A 16,617-nucleotide genomic window follows, 5' to 3' on the forward strand; every position below is an offset into this window, starting at 1 on the left:
AACAGAAATCAATTATTTTTTTTATGAGGAATCTCATTCTAATATCCAATGTTAAACTCAGATTATGCACCATTGATCAAGATTCGTATAAACACAGCAAACTCCAAAAGTTACAAACCTGCGTGAACCGCCTTGAAAATCCCGAGGAATAAACCAAACCTAAACCGGATTATACATTTCGAGCAGCAATCAACACACACACAGACACAACTACACAAGTCTCTTCCTGATTCTCAAACGACCCAACCAAAGCTTTCAACATACTGTTACCTCTTTCTTTTTACCAATGAGATTCTATACTTTGATCTCCTCGTATCTGTCACCAATGGCACCACCTTTCTCCTTTTGGAACTCCATGAATCGAAGCGTACTTGCAAAGAACGATTCAGCAGATGGCTCAGACGTCATCGATTCTTCGTTCTTGATCAGTTGGATCAAGCTCTCGACTGTTCCAACTGTTATCTGAGGAATCCCTTTCTCGTAGAAATAGAGGTACCTGCGAAATTTCACATTACACATTAAACCTTATACGCCAAGGATGCTGCTTGCTAGGGATGAGAAAATGAAATGTAAAACAAACGTTTACTTGTTTAAGATCTCGATGAAGAGGGTAACAGATCCTGTACTACCCCGAGCTGCGCTGGTCATCTGTTGAGCCGAATTTGCAATTTTAAGCGCTCGTTTCAGACAACGCAGAACCCTAATATTTTCAAGTCATAAGATATGATGAGCCGGTAAGTTAAAACACGCACTATGGTCTATTGCATAAGCGAAATATATACCTTTCTCCGTCTTGTATTGCCTCATGACCTTCGAGCCAGAAAAGATGAGAACATCCATAAACAGCTCGACATTGTTCAGGTTTCTTTAGAAGTTTCGCTGAATACTGCAAAAGAATAAGTATTTTTGCCCTTATCAGCCTTAAAGCAGAGCCAACTGAATATATGAAAGACAAGCTAACGTATCATGAGGAAATACCCCCATGGCCTTATGTGTCAAAGTATCTCTATTCTCAACACCAAATACGTGCATCCTTTGCAGAGTTCCAATTATAAGTTGTAAAGCGGTCACTTGGGCCTTTGAGTCCTGTTAAAAACAAGTGTTTGAAGCATGAGAAAGACTAAACTTGCCCAATTATTTTGATTTAGATACCAAACATGAAAAAACGGTGGTAACACATTGTCGTCCACGATGATATAACTAACCGAAATTTCTTCTTCGTATAAGATGTATGCCTGTGTGAAAAATTCATATGCAATTGGCTCTTCATCACACTTATTCGCCGCCTGATGAAATAGGAAAAATCGATGAGAACTTTTACTGTTGTCAGTTGCATAATATTATGTACAAAGAGTAATTTATCTACCTCGGCACATTGTAAGTACAACCGGAATGCCAAGTCAGGTGATGGAACATTAGGTAGTGCTTCGATGATCTGCAAGAGATAAAGACACGAACTGAAGACTGAAACGGAGTCGGAGTAATAACAATGGTTCCTTTGCTAAATCTATAAAACCGGTCCGCTGAGAATTTTCAATGTCCTCAATCAGCTCGCACGAACTAAATTTGGCCAAGTTTAACGAAAACAATGTAGCAATGGAAGACACTATTCTACCTAGAACAGCAGAATTGAACACTTTAGACAAGTGGAAAAATATGAAAACTTACCTCATTTAGAAATTGGAAGATTTTAGTAGCAGAAACCGAAGCCTCTTTTCCAAAAGGATTGTCTCCTTCCACTGGCAGTCGCCTGATTAGCTACAATTCAAAACAAGATAGATAACAAAATTATATGTTTAGGAAAATTATATGTTTAGAAAGAAAATTATCACAAACTATACAAGATCATGAGGATGGAGAGAATGGTTTGATGGTTGGCATCACATTACTTAACTCTATGCATTTTGAATAAGTTCGATTAAGAAATTAAACCTTTAGCGCAGAAACTACAAGCGGAGGAACCGTGAACTTTAAGCGCTTTGGCCCTCCTGTCAGGATATGATTCTTCAGGATGCTGATTATCTGAAATTCAATGAATAGAGGGAAATGGGAATGAATGCAATAGACTTAACGAAAAAAAAAAAAAAAAGAGATGACGAATGTGCAAGAGCTTCATGCACCTTAAACATCTCTTCCGGGTCATCATTATATAACATGTGAATGAGACGCGCAACAGAATTCTGCTCCTCCTCAAAATCATCTTCATCAACCTGAAAGCATAGCAAATATGTACCGAAGTTAAAATTCAACTTATTTTTGGGGTTTTGACTCCATTTTTTTGTAATTCACAAGTAATTTAGAGAATCTCGAAGCACAAGATAGAAAGTATCACTAGATGCTTATAACAACCTCAAGACCTTGCGGCTCATCCAGATCGTTGATAAGTCCACTGATCAGTTCAAGCAGTGCTTCAACCTACCAAAATAACACAAAACAAAGAAATTTAATTTTACCACACAAATGGTTCAACCCAAAAGGCAAGGGAGCGAAGGTATCCTACCTTTTCTGCTGTAGCAATAAGAGTATTGTTTTTCATAATGCTTCGAATTATAACAGTAGCCATTACTCTCTTTGTCTCACTATCAAGGTATTCCAATACAAGGGGATAGTTTGTTAGTTTAAGGGCGGTGACAACATCATTATACTTCTCTAGGGGAGCACTTAAAAGAGTGACAATCTCCTTTGTTGCACGGGAGTCATCAATCTTTCTTTTTCCGGACAGTTGCTTAATACATGATCCCTGGGCAGAGAAAGTGGAGAGCATTAAATTCACACTCTTTCATCTATACCTTATTCCAACAAAACATTAGTACAAGATAAATAATATGACATTTTCTGTAAAAGCAACCCACCATAAACTTGTATATAAAGCACATCCATATAATTATAATACAAAAAATGCGGAAGCGGAACCAACACTAGCAGTGAATAAACAAACAAAAAAACTGGGTTTTTTTCTTTTAAATAAAGATTGGAATCCTACGACACAGCTATCATGAATTTATCAATATCTCAGCCATGTGAATAGAAAGACAAGTTTATCAAAATATTGAAATCCAGAGGACCATTAAGCACCACTGACAAAATAAGAAGTATATAACCTTAGCTTAAGATGAGAACAATAGGTAAATACAATCACTAAAAGAAAACTTACCAACACTTGGTCCGCATAATCAAGCCGATCAGGGTGAACATGGAGTGTAAACTTGAGAAGCGAGGAATATAGGGTTACTGCACTCAGAATTGGCATGTCTTCTTGTGCTTCTATCACCTGTAACATCATAGTGTTCTCACTAAGAAATGTTTTCCATCGAAGGAATAAGACATCAAAACCACATAGTTTAAGTAAGAGAAATATGAAGTAAGGGTAATGTCTTGCAGCGAATACATCCAGCAAAATAAGAAGTTTCTACATTCTAACGGAATTTTCTAGCGTGATGAGATCTGATTAAGAAAGAAATATCAAGCAACAAAATACGTGCGCCTTCTTCATGTCTTTCGTGGCGCTAACAAGCCAGGTCAACAGGATTTCTAAGCTAGCATTACTTTCCTCCTATTTTACATAAACCAAACTGCCACTTCATATACCCAGCAAGTTATCACGGCCTAAACATAAATTTTACCTTTCCAATAGCATTGTTCAACTTTGAGAAAGCCTCCACTTGCAGGAAATAGGGTAGTACTTCAGCATTTAAAGCAGCATAACTTGAAAGCCTCTCCATTAAACGTGAAAGCACTGTCATTATGTCAACTGATGGCTGAGAAAAAAACCAGAGGGAAAGTGAGAAATACAGGAGATTAGTGACCTACTAACACCAAAATATCAGAAAGTACAGTAGATACTAATCCATAGGGAAGGAACATCCACAACTTCTTGTCTAATACAACCAAATTAGATAATGGGAACAGAGCATAATGCTAACTAGAGGGGCTACTCAGCCTACCTGAAGTTGTGGACATGCCCCAAGAAGTACATCAAGAGTCTGCAAGTGATAATCGTCAGGAAAAACTTGAATGATACAGTCCATTAGGTAATATTGGGCAATCGCATCTCTGCAGTTTACTATCTGAGAAATCATCAGACAAAAATCAGCTCTTGGTCAAGGAATAAGTTAAGTTTTCATATGCGTCTGCGTATATTGGATAAAATATTCTACCTGCTCTAAGACTCTAGGGAGAACTGTATCTCTGTACATATCAAGGTCCACACCTTCTAGCTGACTCAGCACATGAAGGTTCTTTCCAACCTGATACGTGAGGAACGCACGCTTCGATCAGTACAAAATGAATGGTAGGCACTTTCAGTACACTGTTACCAGCTGTAAGAAAGTCATATTACAAGGTCACGAAGCTCGCTCCTCTCTTTCTCCCGTCTCTCCTTTTCTCGAGCAGGTCCCTGCAGACCAGAAAGCCCGATAGCAAGCCTCAACTCAGGATCATCAAAGGGTAATGATTCACAAGCAATAAAACACCTGCGTGATCAGAATCATGCCCTCATAGTACATTTATATCTCCATGATGCGCAATCATTCTGGCAAGCTCGTTTCCAAAATGAGTACAAGGGTATAAAACATTCTCGAATCATGACCCACCTGGTGTTGCATTCTGACCCAGAGTTTATTCATCTCAGTAAAGTTCAGTAGTACAAACTCCACAGCATCTGTGACTGTATCAGCATCTCTGCAGAGAGTAGGAAACGAGTTACCAAACTATACGAATCTAGATTTCCGTATGTCAGTAACAAAAGTTTCTTGACCATAATAGATATGGATCATGAAACTAATAAATATCGGGCTAATGACCCAGTAGACAGCCAACATCCTAAATTATGTCAAAATAAACTAGGGATCATTGTCTAACAAGATAAAACAAGCCCATGCGAGTCCCAGATGCTAGGAAGATACAAATCAAACAGGCAGTGTCTAAAGGGCTTACCCTTCATACTCAGAACCAATGTCAGGTAATTTATCTCGACTAATTTGCGCAAGGTAACTTCTCAAGAAGAGACCACGTAGAGGATGCTGAATCCCACGGCACATCTCAACAAGATCTTTAAGAATTTCCTTGGCAGGAGCTTCCTTGGTTTTGATATAAACGGATCCTGCTGTACATAGGAGATATCTAGGAAAAGGGAAAACAAAAAATGAACAAATAGTATTTTAGCTAGAAAAGGGAACAAAGTAATATCCAAGGAAATGCTAGCAACATTAAATAGTGATCAAATAAACACATCTTTGAGAATATATGAATTTGGACTAAAATGACCACAAAAACATAGGAAGAGAACAGAAGGGGATTGTATCCGTCACTTACAAACGTGGTAATATGTTACCAGCATGCTGAACAAGCTCATAGAGTTCAATGACTGAGCAGCCACGCCGAGTCTCTTCCGTGAAGAAAATTTCAAGTTTCCTCAACTCATCAAAAGCTCGCATATCTAGAACCATCAAATCAAATCACAAAATCCCTATTTAAGTTAAAATTTAGGGATTTAGCAAAACTTATAATCATTTTAAAAAAATAAAAGAGCCGGCGATCATGTCAGATCAGAACAGGCGGAACAACTCACAGAGGTCATAGTACTTGTGAGGTGAAAGCTTCGAAGTTCGCAACTCGCTGAGCATCTGAGCCGAATACTTGAGAGCATCCTTCAGATTATTCGAGTCCTAATCAACCAAGACAGCACAAGTTTTTCCAGAATCAAAAATTAGGGTTTTCCTCCAATTTCCACACATCCATCCCATGGAATTACAAGCGCCAAACGGATTTAGAAATTTCTCAATTTCCCACAATATTGAAGAAACGAATTTTCTCGGTAAGGGAAGAGAGTAGAGAGCAGAATTACAATAGCGCGTTGCATGTAGAATGCGTTCTGCTTGAAAGCTGCTGCACCGGCGGCGAGCCATTTCTCTTCATCTTCTGCTCCGTCTGCGATCATCTTCTCTAAATCTCGATCTCTGGGTTTTCAGGTTTTTTCTCATTTGTCAAAAAACGACCTTAATGAAGTCTTTGGATGGGAAATTATTTCCTGCTTTACACGTGTCCTCACTCTACACCGTCCGATGCTCTGATTCAGCTTAGATCTAACGGTCCATAATCTACAATAATATGCTAAGGCTTGGGAAAAAAAAAAACACCAAACCAAACTACACCAAATCGAGCCAAAATTTGTTAATAAATCCATCCATTGGTTTCCATTTCATTAATCGGAAAACCAAAAGCCAACACCAAATCCGAACTGAAATCGATTTTATTTTGACTTTTTTTTTTTGGATTAAAATCAAACCAAATGAAATTTTTTGTAAACCAAATCAAAGCACAAATATATTTGCTTGGTTTAGTTTTATAAAACCAACCCGTAAACCAAACCGTAAACCAAACTGTACGTTTCGTGAGCTCTCTTTTTGTTCCAAGCTATTTACAAGTCAAGTACAAGTTAGCAATTTAAGATGTACTTGTATGAGCAAGGACTCGAATCTCTGATGTAAAATTGATATTGATTTACTACATATATAACAGTGCATCTACAAAGAATCACACATATATTTCCGAGTTTTAAGGCTATCTAAACAAAAATACATAGGAAAACAATTTGTTGGTCGTGTCAACAACTCTCTGAGCCAAAAGCTTTGAGGAAATCAGAACGGGACAGTGAATGGCAATGCATGTACTTCGACTTCTGGAAGAAATCGAGCAGTTGGCCACACCATCGAACCACTTCCATTGCTGGTTGTCTGATTGCTAACTGGATGATGTCTTTTGGCGCCAAACTTCATGACCAACCACCATTCTTGATCTTCAGAGTCAGTGAGCTTGCTCTCAACACGATCAGGAGCCCAGTTCTCGATGAGATTCAAGAACCGCGAGGCCGTGGAAGGAGAACATTTTCTGCATAGCTTCGAAGGTCCATTGGTCTCTTGGTGACTAGAGGATGGTTTCTCTCTAACGAGTAGCGTACTGACTCTTCTGTTATCTTTCAGGGGACCTGTTTTCTCCTCTTTGCTCAGTTTCGTTGGATCTTTTCTTTTCTCTCGTGGAGCTTCACTTAGAGAAGAAGGGAGCTGTTTTTGATCCTCGTTGGTCATCATCATCACCTCAGCCTCAGGATCTTTCTGCTCTTTTCCAGGTAACCAGACACGTATGCCAGATTCTTCAAATCCATGGCAACAATTTGAAGAAAGAAATGTCACCATCATGTGCGCACATGAAGCAAACAGACCCAACAACAAGTAAACACAAACAAACTCACCAGAGTCGTTATGCCTACCATCAAGGGGAGGCTGACTCTGTGTCTGACTCTTGTCCGGTCTCTCATTGCTATGAAGAGTGCTATCACAAGAATTCTGAGACGACGTTTGAAGCTCAAGGTCCACTGTAAGACAGCTCTTCTCCAAGGATGCAACCTCGCTGTTCATTAATCCGCGGTGACCATCATCATCATCAACCTTCTTACTACTAGCAATGGCGGTGGTTTTTTCATCTTTGCGCCGTTTCTTGTGACGGTGCTTTTTGCTTCGATCCGCCTCGTTTTCCCTCTCCTTCCTCTTTTTCTCCTTCTTGTGTTTTCTATCTTTTTTTTCTCTCTTAACTTCCTCCTTTGCCCCCTGGGTTTTATAAACCAAATCAGTGTCCATAATTTGCTTATCTAGTATAACTCCGGAGGGACAAAGAAGCAGAGAAAGAAACACAAACAATTCACAGGATGCAAGAGAGATAATGGCCATAGTTGTTTACAAAGGCCACTCATCTACTTGAAATTGTTATCTCAAAGACTTAAACGAACCTCCATTGAATCAATTTCAAGCTTTGATAGTTGTAATAAGATTTGGTTGTTTCCATTTCCAATGTTATGAGTCTTTTGACACATTAGTATAAATGGTTTGAGTAGGATTTGGGTTTCTCATCTACATTGCAAATTACATCTTTTTTTTTTCTTTTTGAAGACGAACAAATTTCAATATTTTACATAAAATTGAACAACCCTAGACCAGGAAGCTGAGCACTCAGAAATCACATGAACTCAGGAAATTAAAATAAAAAACCAAAGCCATGGACTTTTAATTGCTCAACGAACCTTGATCGATTCGATCAGAGACTCATCCCGTACATACCCAGGTGGTGGAAACGGGTAACAACGGGACATCTCACGATCACACAAATAAAGCTCAGAGACGAACTTTGAAGAATCTTCGAAAGGTACAATGGATCTCGCGAAACCCTAGATTGGTTTAGACGAGTGGATTTACAGAAGAAACGTAGGGGGTTTTTACTTATCCCGCCATAAAATAGGGAAATCAAATCGAAGAAAGAGGACAGGATTTGGTAAGAATTCGAGATCAGAGAAGAGCGAAGTTGTCACGAGAATTCCCAGGCTTCGTAGCTCACCGATCCAGAATTTTGCTCAATTATTCCCCATAGCTCCGTTATTTATAGAAGAATGAGATAGTCTTATAACGAACAAAAGGCGTGTTTGGTAACAGGAATAGTGAAAACAGGCCCATATAATTTTTTATATAGGCCCATATATACAGATTTTTGTCACGTTTATTTTGTTTGTTTTCTACACCGCTTCAACTTTGACGGTCTCTGGGAGGCGAAACAATACGTGGTAGATTTGTAATTATGAGGAGTGACAGATGGCTAAATCCGTCATTCCAATACTCGTGCAATTCTTACGTGGCAAGTGAAATTGGGATTGCTCATGAGAGTCAGTGAGCACTTTAGCTTCTTCTTCTTCTTCTTCATCTTCCTCCTCTCTTATCTCTTGTTTTTGGATAATCTCTCTCACCATATTCGAAAGACGACGAAATTATCCATATGAATAATCTCTGTGAATCTTGACCTAATCGCATCAATGTATGATGAGGTGAGCATTTTCAACTCTGTTTTCTCTCACTAATTTTTAAAATTTTATCATGTTTTGTTCTGTTTGATTTGACTCTCGGCGCAGGACTTTTCTCCGATGAGTTTAATTGTTCCTTTTGATTCTCTCTTTCGCTTTCGTAAACTTTAACTGTTAACACAGAAAGCTGTCACTTTTGAAAATGTTCTCTGTGTTGAAGGTATTTAACGGACCTGGGGAATTTCCTTTGACTGGGAAATTCAAAATCATCATAGACTTTGTTCTCGTTTTTGTCACAGTCGAAGAAATCTCGAACCATGATGCGATTCATTGAACAAAACTTCAAATCTCAGTGTGATTGGTACTCGGAATCTGCTCATTAGAGGTAACACAAGCTTTCGTTTCGTTTGGGTCTCAACATTTTCTAGGGTTTTGAGCTTTTTCTCTCATATAGGAGGAGGTAGAAAGAGAAGAAAATGGCTCATTCATGGGATCAATTAGGGGAAATTGCTTCGGTGGCGCAGCTTACAGGCGTAGACGCCGTGAGACTAATCGGAATGATAGTGACCGCCGCGAACACAGCTCGGATGCACAAGAAAAACTGTCGCCAATTCGCTCAGCATCTCAAGCTAATTGGGAATCTGCTCGAGCAGCTTAAAGTCTCTGAGATGAAGATGTGTCCTGGGATTCAAGAGCCGCTCGAAGGGCTCGAGGATGCTCTTAGAAGATCATACATTCTCGTCAATAGTTGCCAAGACCGGAGCTATCTCTACTTGTTAGCCATGGGCTGGAACATTGTTTACCAGTTTCGGAAAGCTCAGGACGAGATCGATCGTTATCTCAAGATCATTCCTCTCATCACTTTGGTAGACAACGTTCGGATTCGAGTAAGCAATTAGTTTGCATTGATGATTATCTTTATCTTGTTGCCATTGGTTTGGTTAATTGAATTTGGATATTTTGGAATATGGTAGGAGAGGCTTGAAGTTATTGACCATGATCAGCGTGAGTACACACTTGATGAAGAGGATAGGAAGGTGCAAGATGTTATCTTGAAACAAGAATCAACTAGAGAAGCTGCTGCGTCGATCTTGAAGAAGACGCTCTCTCGTTCCTACCCGGAAATGGGTTTCTGCGAAGCGCTCAAAACAGAGAATGGGAAACTGCAGGTCGAGCTGCAACGTTCGCGTGCGCGTTATGATACGGATCAATGCGAAGTCATACAGCGTTTGATTGGTGTTACAGAAACTGCTGCTGATGTTGATCCTGAATCTGTGGAAGAGTTGTGCAAGAAGAATTCTAAGAAAGATGATTCGTCCCGACATGATATAGTTTCTGGAAGATCATCACAACACCATGAAGAATGGCACACTGACTTGTTGGATTGTTGCTCAGAACCTTCTCTATGTAAGCTATTCTCTTATGTTTCTAATGTGAGGACAAAACATTGTTACACTTTCAAGATTCACTGTTTTTTTTTTTATAATTTTAAGTTGTGAATAATAGAAGGTTTGAAACGCAGGCTTGAAGACAGTTATTTTCCCGTGTGGTACATTGTCAAAGATCTCCACTGTCGCAAAGAACAGGCACATTTGTAAGATATCTTTATATGAGTATAGACTAATTCGTAATCTTCATTACATGAGCTTCCAAGAATCTGATAGAGAAATACGATTTTTCTGGCTCTTCCAGCTTCAACTGAAGCTTGTAATGAGCTAATGGTGTATTCTTTGATACTCTCATGCTGCTGCTACACTTGCTGCATAAGGCAGAAGCTTCGCAAAACATTGAACATAAAGGTACACATCAGTTAATTCCAGCCATGGATACTTTTTTAGGGCTAAAGGTCGTGATGCTAAAGTTTTCAATTCATATGACAGGGAGGATCCATTGACGACTTTTTGTCACATCTAATGTGTTGTTGTTGTGCCCTTGTCCAAGAAGTGAGAGAAGTCGAGATTCGTGGAGCTTCCTACGGTAAATATATATACATTTACAGATAGATGAACATATCTGATTTTTGAATTCATGTATCTGAATTGAAGCAGATACAGAGCAGCAGCAGAAGAAGAAGAAGAAGAAGAAGAAGAAGAAAAATATGAGTCCACCATCAACTCAGTTCATGGAAGAATGAAGCTTTTCTAACACGGAACAGAAAACATTTATCTTGGATACTTTAAGTTGACGTCGAGATTTAATGTAAATTATGTAGAGATGACAAAACATTGTAAACAATGTACATTTGATGGGAAAGACAATGATGGGTCAATAATCTGTAATGTAATTTATGTTGTTGTGATTAGTAGTATTTTGAAAAAGAGTATATTAAACTCTATTTAGCAAACTATTTTCTTTAATGGTAGAATTTAAAAATGTTGGATTCTACCAAAAAGGAAGATGAAGCATACTCATAGATAATTAGTTACAGTGTTTCCCTCTTTCAGTAAACATTAGACGCCACTATAATTTCTCTTTGGTGTTTATTTTGTCTCTATTTTTGGTTGTTAATAAAGTATACACAGGGAACTTCTCGGATATGATCATTAAGACTTTTATCCTTATCAGGTAATTGATAGAGAATCAATATTAAGCCAAGAACTACAGTATGCAGTAATGCGTTCAAAACAGTGAAAAGTGAAAACAGAGCCTTATATTTTGCACTAGAGTACAGGGCTCAGAAGAGAATAGTACATAAGTCAAAAGGGTTGATAGGAAAACGACAGAAAATGAAGAAGAAAGTTCATTTCTTTCTTTCTTTTTTTTTTTTGTTTTCTAGATACTTTTCTACACTCCCCTAAATTACTACATCCACAAATTTACCTTAGCTAGAAATGTACAGATATTTCCCTGTTTCTCTTCTCAATGAGAAACACATAGATTTTTCTCAAAAAGGAGCTGTCCAAGACCGTTGAAGTGTTTTCTTTGTTTGGTGTTGTGTTGCTTCCGCCATTTTCAACTGCATTTTCCATAAACAGAAACATAATAAACCGGAGATAACTCGAACTTTAAGTAGCAGAATCTTTATACTCACAGTGTCCTCCTTTAAGTGTCATTTGCTTTGTCACTTCTTGATGAAGATTCTTAAGATAGAATTAGACTTAAAGAGATATAGCATGAGCTTAGTTTTTACCTGCTCTTCTTGTTTCTTGAGTCTTGCATTCTCCTTCTGAAGATGTGCAATTTCAAGCTCCAGCTCGTTTGTGTATGCCTGAAAGATACAACAAACCCATTTTACTACAGAGAAATTGTATACTTAACACTACATTTCGTTAACATAAAATTTGAAAAAGGAAGGAGACAAAGAGAGAGACACATTCCTGTTTCCTAGCCCTGGAACGAGCAGCAGATTCTCTGTTCTTGATCATACGCTTATGCCTTCTGTCTCCTCTGCTTTCATCAGAATCTTGGCTTCTTTTCTTCCCAAAACAACCAAACTTTGCAGATTCCTCAAATTGGGTATGAATGGAGTGAGGATTCAAGGTGAGAACAGTTGCAGGAGGAGGAAGCGGAAAAGAAGAAGTAGAAGGTGGTGGTTGTTGTTGATTCAGAGGCATGTTGAGAAAATCTTGGAAGATGGAGTTATAAGGGTTTTGGTTCCTCAACATTGGCTCATGATCAATGTTTAGCTGGCGATGTTGGTGAAGCGAAGCAAGGTTGATTTCTTTCCATACTTCTTCCATGGTGACTTGAGTCATGTTCTTGGCTTGTGAGTGTGAATGAGATAGTGAGGATGATGATGAGGAAATTGAAAAAGCACTCTGGTTGATCTTTTGCTTTGCTGATGACAACATTTGAGAAAAGAAACAGAACAGCATACATAGATAGCTTTTTGTCTTTTGGTTTTGGGATGTCAAATGTCTTATAGGAAAGAGAGAGAGCAGAACAGAGAGAGAATTAACAAAAGAGAGAGAGATCAGAGAGAGAGATAGAGAAAGAGCTTCTTCTCTCTTAATCTCCTTCAAGTCATTTCTGGTATTATGATGGTTGGGTCCAGCAGAAGAGACAAAGATGTAACTGTTTTAGAAAGAAAGAAAAAATTCATAATATGTTAATGTAATGACTTTTCCCGCTTAATCCAAAATGTGATAGTGATAATTCTATAGCTAATGACGTCAAACTTTTTCTCGTAAGATATCATTTTAAAATTACGAGATTACATGTTTACCAATTAACATGATCCTTAAATCTGGAGTTGGTGGGTAAGAGATTCTTTTGTCTCAAAAAGGTAACCAATAAGCTATAGTTTTTGTTCTCACTTTAATATCGCAATTCTACACCCTTTAGATCGCTTTCAGGTGTCACCTTTGCTTTATTTATTTTTAACAACTTTTCTGTTTGTTTTAGTAACTATATTTTGAAACTTAAAAATAGTTATGCTTACATAATAAGACATCTCTAAAGACTAAAAGAGTGCTTGAGTCTTGTTAGCAAATTGGATCATGTAAATAAAACTAATTCACTGCATTTCCACGTAATTCCGTACATGACTAAAGTTTTAAGTCATATTAGTAGTTCTTTGTTTGTGTTTTCCACACAAATGAAAATCATTTTTTATGTAATCTTATCCTATGATTTTTTTAATGTTTTAACTTAGAAAAGTTAGATCCCGTCATTAAGCACCATATCATATCATCTGTGTTTCTATTCTAGCAACAACAAAAAAAAAATCATATATATGAAACTAAAACAATGTACATATTGGTCACCTCTCAATATCACAACATGTGATTATAAATATGATATTGAGATAATGGAAACCAACTCTTCTTTGATAGAAGCAACTCATTGGTGGAGTGAAAGATAACTGAGGCTGATTTGATTGGTTTCTCTTTTCCCATAATCGAGAGGCTTACTGCGAAAAAAAGGATATTGAAAAGAAAAAAAAAAACAATAAGATCTAAAATTGTATATTAGATCCACATTTCCTCATCATCATCATATTCTTTTTCTGATGTATTTTATTTGTGTGTTTATATTATTGAGAAAACTGTTCACCTGTGACGAAAAATATATGTTACCTCTCTTCCTCACTCCATTATTGTTGTTTTTATCCAATTCCAAACAATGTTCACATTTCCCATCGTAATATGATAAAGCCTCCACTGATTTTTCAATATATCGGTTGAAATCTTTACATGTTTTACAACAATCACAATATATATTACAATTTACAAATTTTATCCGAAGTTTGAAAAAATAGCCTAAATTCTTGGTAATCCAATAATTTTATGTTTGTTCAAGCCTAAATCAGTTACTTTTTACCAAAACCAAATTGAAGCCGAACCAAAAAAATCGTATCAGAATTCAGCTGAACCGAACGAAAAGAACCGGTTCTGATTGTGTCAAATCGCATATCCAAAAAAATCTGAAATCTTTAAAGCGAAATTAAAAACCGAGTTGTCCACAAGTCGAAAGACAATAAGAATGACGTGGCAAGCTCCTATGGATTGGACACAAGTGTCAGGTGTGTGTTGCTCTTTCCCAAACTTCCAAACTTTGCTTCTTTTCGTATCACTACCTTTCTTTTCTTTCTTTTCACTTCATATTTTGACCTAATTTCGACTAACTTTCAATATGACCAATAATTATTAAAAATCAAACACAAAAAGAGTAATAGATGCGCTCAAGATGTTCTTAATAAAGCGACTCTGAATGGTGATGAAGTTCATTTGGCTGCTTAAAATGGTTTTAATAATTGTATTATAATCTTAAAAGTTTTTGTTTATTTTTTGTTTTTTGAACAGTATTGAATGTAAAATTTATTCAAACTAAAAAAAAACATTTGTTACAATGAATGCTTAGTTTTTCGAAAATAAAATAGAAAGTACAATTTAAAACTTGATTTAAATCTTAAAGTGTCGAGAGTTTTGTAGTGGATGCTTCATTGAATGGGTCTTGAGACAAACCACATGGTTAGAGCAACCTTAATAGGAGAGATCCATGAGGGTCTCCAGCTCATTATTTAATTAGTTTCTGATTAAAAAGTTAAATTGAAAACTTATTATAAAGACTGTGTGTTGTAGGTGTGCAATGGAAGGAAGGAGGAAGGAGGAGATAAAAAAAAAATCCAAGGAAGGAGGAGATAAAAAAAAAAACAATCTCTTTATTTTTTAACCAACAGAAGCCCGCCACGTAGAGATAGAAACGACTAAAAATGTCGCCAAACAGGAGATGTATTGGGCTTTTTGGAGACGCTGCATCATTAAACAATTATTAAGTTTCTCTAAAAACCCAACTAAAGCCCGCGTTAATCATGCTCTTAGAGACTTGCGTAGTCTCTCTAGTGGTACAAATTAAGCGTAAACAATTGCGGACAACTTTGTCAATAAGCTTGGTGAAACGTGAGTAGTAGGTAGTTTTTGCGAGTGAGTAGAAGACACGTTATGTGGATTAGGCTCAAGAATCGAATTCTACCATTAATAAAAAAATTGATGTGGCTTGGCTACGTAGACGTTTTAAATGATGAAATATATCTAAATTTAAAAAAAAAGATTTTGAGAATTAGTTTGATTTTCGGCTTTGAATCTATACTAGTTATTCAGTCAATATACAAACAAAATGACTAGTTTTTTTTTTTCTTTTTCTGGTGCTTTTATCCTTTTATCTTCTTTGATATGAATTGACGAACAACGATAATGCCCCATGAGTTTCTTTGACTGTCTCTGATGCTTTCACTATGGATATGCACATCTATCTATAGGTTGTCACTAGATCGTACGATATCAACATGAATAGTTGTAACAATTATTACTACTACTAAAACTAGGACCATACAATAAAAAATAAAAACGAGAAACATGTGTTTAAAGCTCCATATGAATGCTAACTGTTGGATAGTTAGGACGACTGTCTTCGTCTTTTGTACTTTTCAACTTCAATTGGTAAGAATTATTAGGGAAACATACTATTTTCGTTTCTCCCTGTATTTTTGATATTCGTGTAGGTATATTTCATAGTGTTTTTTATTTTTGTATGACCGACAAAAGCTATTGTTTTGGTCGTTTCTATTCCAGTCTTCTTTCACATGTAGCTATGCATATATATGCTATATATTTTGATAATAAATTTATGTACGTTTGTGGCATCATCAATGTACAAACAGATAAAAAAATATAGAAATCTTATCCCATCTTTATAATGGAACGAATTTTCAAATTGAGAGAGAAATGTATACTTAAATTTGTTTTCAATACTTCCACGTTTTTATTGGTTTGGATAGTTTCAAAACTAAAAAGTCATGTAAAATGCAGAAGAACAATGGGAAAATCGCATTTTAAACCTCGAGGGATCAAAAAGGTAACACTTTAAACCTCGAGAGATTTTCACTAGCACAATAAACTTCTAACCTAATTTCACTAGCACAATAAACCTCCAAACTTAAAGAATTTTTCGCGCCGCCAAAAAACCTGACGGAAAAGTAACGGACCGTGATGGAACAGTAACTCCGGTAACTTATTTTAAAGTGTGCGTAATTTTAATTAGTTTTTAATCAAATTTTAAATTCATAAATTAAATTAAATATATAAAAATGAAAAAAAAAGTCACAGAAGTCATCAAATTCATGAATTAAATTAAATGAATATTAAAAAGAAGTCGCATAATTAAATTAGACATGAGTAATCATCTAACTCGCAGAAGAAGGAAGAAACATGAAATGAAACCCAGATTTTGAATATCAAACCCAAAAACCAAACATAAACATCGAAATTTATAAATCCCAAATCCAGAATCGAAACCATCAGACATAGGCGAAATCGTTACCCCTTATTCACGTT

General features: G+C 36.8%; 4 protein-coding genes across 10 annotated transcripts; 1 reads left to right on the forward strand and 3 right to left on the reverse strand.

Annotated features, from left to right (window-relative positions):
- Positions 1–67: 67 nt before the first annotated feature.
- Positions 68–5,974, reverse strand: LOC18026191 (vacuolar protein sorting-associated protein 35A). 2 transcript variants are annotated; one of them, XM_006409181.2, is made up of 21 exons: positions 5,846–5,974; positions 5,570–5,666; positions 5,314–5,437; positions 4,936–5,121; positions 4,593–4,680; positions 4,340–4,396; positions 4,158–4,247; positions 3,945–4,067; positions 3,624–3,758; positions 3,155–3,271; positions 2,501–2,740; positions 2,350–2,415; positions 2,121–2,210; positions 1,933–2,022; positions 1,669–1,758; positions 1,367–1,435; positions 1,206–1,286; positions 979–1,086; positions 783–886; positions 587–700; positions 68–496 (listed from the first exon to the last, which is right to left on the reverse strand). In XM_006409181.2, exons 1-21 carry the CDS (start codon positions 5,936–5,938, stop codon positions 295–297), a joined length of 2,364 nt encoding a protein of 787 aa, XP_006409244.1. In that variant the 5' UTR covers positions 5,939–5,974; the 3' UTR covers positions 68–294. The 2 variants fall into 2 exon arrangements, with proteins under 2 accessions (XP_006409244.1, XP_024016439.1); XM_024160671.1 differs by lacking the exons at positions 5,314–5,437; positions 5,570–5,666; positions 5,846–5,974 and having other exon boundaries at positions 4,340–4,472; positions 4,936–5,095.
- A 506-nt stretch (positions 5,975–6,480) lies between these two features.
- LOC18026192 (glutamic acid-rich protein) lies at positions 6,481–8,402 on the reverse strand. 3 transcript variants are annotated; one of them, XM_024160844.1, is made up of 3 exons: positions 8,075–8,402; positions 7,268–7,604; positions 6,481–7,150 (listed from the first exon to the last, which is right to left on the reverse strand). In XM_024160844.1, exons 1-3 carry the CDS (start codon positions 8,141–8,143, stop codon positions 6,639–6,641), a joined length of 918 nt encoding a protein of 305 aa, XP_024016612.1. In that variant the 5' UTR covers positions 8,144–8,402; the 3' UTR covers positions 6,481–6,638. The 3 variants fall into 3 exon arrangements, with proteins under 3 accessions (XP_024016612.1, XP_024016611.1, XP_006409245.1); XM_024160843.1 differs by having other exon boundaries at positions 7,250–7,604; XM_006409182.2 differs by having other exon boundaries at positions 6,481–7,604.
- Positions 8,403–8,728: 326 nt separating this feature from the next.
- On the forward strand, positions 8,729–11,180 carry LOC18026193 (protein MID1-COMPLEMENTING ACTIVITY 2). Of its 4 annotated transcripts, none has more exons than XM_024160878.1 (8): positions 8,729–8,866; positions 9,063–9,227; positions 9,297–9,729; positions 9,817–10,249; positions 10,365–10,436; positions 10,535–10,641; positions 10,723–10,819; positions 10,888–11,180. In XM_024160878.1, exons 3-8 carry the CDS (start codon positions 9,319–9,321, stop codon positions 10,974–10,976), a joined length of 1,209 nt encoding a protein of 402 aa, XP_024016646.1. In that variant the 5' UTR covers positions 8,729–8,866; positions 9,063–9,227; positions 9,297–9,318; the 3' UTR covers positions 10,977–11,180. The 4 variants fall into 4 exon arrangements, with proteins under 4 accessions (XP_024016646.1, XP_024016647.1, XP_006409246.2 ...); XM_024160879.1 differs by having other exon boundaries at positions 8,750–8,866; positions 9,142–9,227; XM_006409183.2 differs by lacking the exon at positions 8,729–8,866 and having other exon boundaries at positions 8,934–9,227.
- A 254-nt stretch (positions 11,181–11,434) lies between these two features.
- On the reverse strand, positions 11,435–12,697 carry LOC18026194 (bZIP transcription factor 27). Its single transcript, XM_006409184.2, has 3 exons — positions 12,154–12,697; positions 11,973–12,050; positions 11,435–11,798 (listed from the first exon to the last, which is right to left on the reverse strand). Exons 1-3 carry the CDS (start codon positions 12,655–12,657, stop codon positions 11,727–11,729), a joined length of 654 nt encoding a protein of 217 aa, XP_006409247.2. The 5' UTR covers positions 12,658–12,697; the 3' UTR covers positions 11,435–11,726.
- Between the last annotated feature and the right edge of the window lie 3,920 nt (positions 12,698–16,617).

This window comes from Eutrema salsugineum, unplaced genomic scaffold (genome assembly GCF_000478725.1).
Source record: "Eutrema salsugineum unplaced genomic scaffold, Eutsalg1_0 scaffold_11, whole genome shotgun sequence".
NCBI lineage: Eukaryota > Viridiplantae > Streptophyta > Magnoliopsida > Brassicales > Brassicaceae > Eutrema > Eutrema salsugineum.

Excerpts from the sequence above, each read along its gene's own strand:
- LOC18026194 (XM_006409184.2), bottom strand. The coding sequence starts at position 12,657 with ATGCTGTTCTGTTTCTTTTCTCAAATGTTGTCATCAGCAAAGCAAAAG. Across the intron at positions 12,051-12,153 it reads GGGCTAGGAAACAGGAATGT|GCATACACAAACGAGCTGGA; the intron begins GTCTCTCTCTTT and ends TGTATCTTTCAG. Across the intron at positions 11,799-11,972 it reads TCAAGAAACAAGAAGAGCAG|TTGAAAATGGCGGAAGCAAC; the intron begins GTAAAAACTAAG and ends TGGAAAATGCAG.
- LOC18026192 (XM_006409182.2), bottom strand. The coding sequence starts at position 8,143 with ATGTCCCGTTGTTACCCGTTTCCACCACCTGGGTATGTACGGGATGAG. Across the intron at positions 7,605-8,074 it reads CTCTGATCGAATCGATCAAG|GGGGCAAAGGAGGAAGTTAA; the intron begins GTTCGTTGAGCA and ends TATAAAACCCAG.
- LOC18026193 (XM_024160878.1), top strand. The coding sequence starts at position 9,319 with ATGGCTCATTCATGGGATCAATTAGGGGAAATTGCTTCGGTGGCGCAG. Across the intron at positions 9,730-9,816 it reads TAGACAACGTTCGGATTCGA|GAGAGGCTTGAAGTTATTGA; the intron begins GTAAGCAATTAG and ends GGAATATGGTAG. Across the intron at positions 10,820-10,887 it reads GATTCGTGGAGCTTCCTACG|CAGATACAGAGCAGCAGCAG; the intron begins GTAAATATATAT and ends TCTGAATTGAAG.
- LOC18026191 (XM_006409181.2), bottom strand. The coding sequence starts at position 5,938 with ATGATCGCAGACGGAGCAGAAGATGAAGAGAAATGGCTCGCCGCCGGT. Across the intron at positions 5,438-5,569 it reads TCACAAGTACTATGACCTCT|ATATGCGAGCTTTTGATGAG; the intron begins GTGAGTTGTTCC and ends TGATGGTTCTAG. Across the intron at positions 2,741-3,154 it reads ATTATGCGGACCAAGTGTTG|GGATCATGTATTAAGCAACT; the intron begins GTAAGTTTTCTT and ends TTCTCTGCCCAG.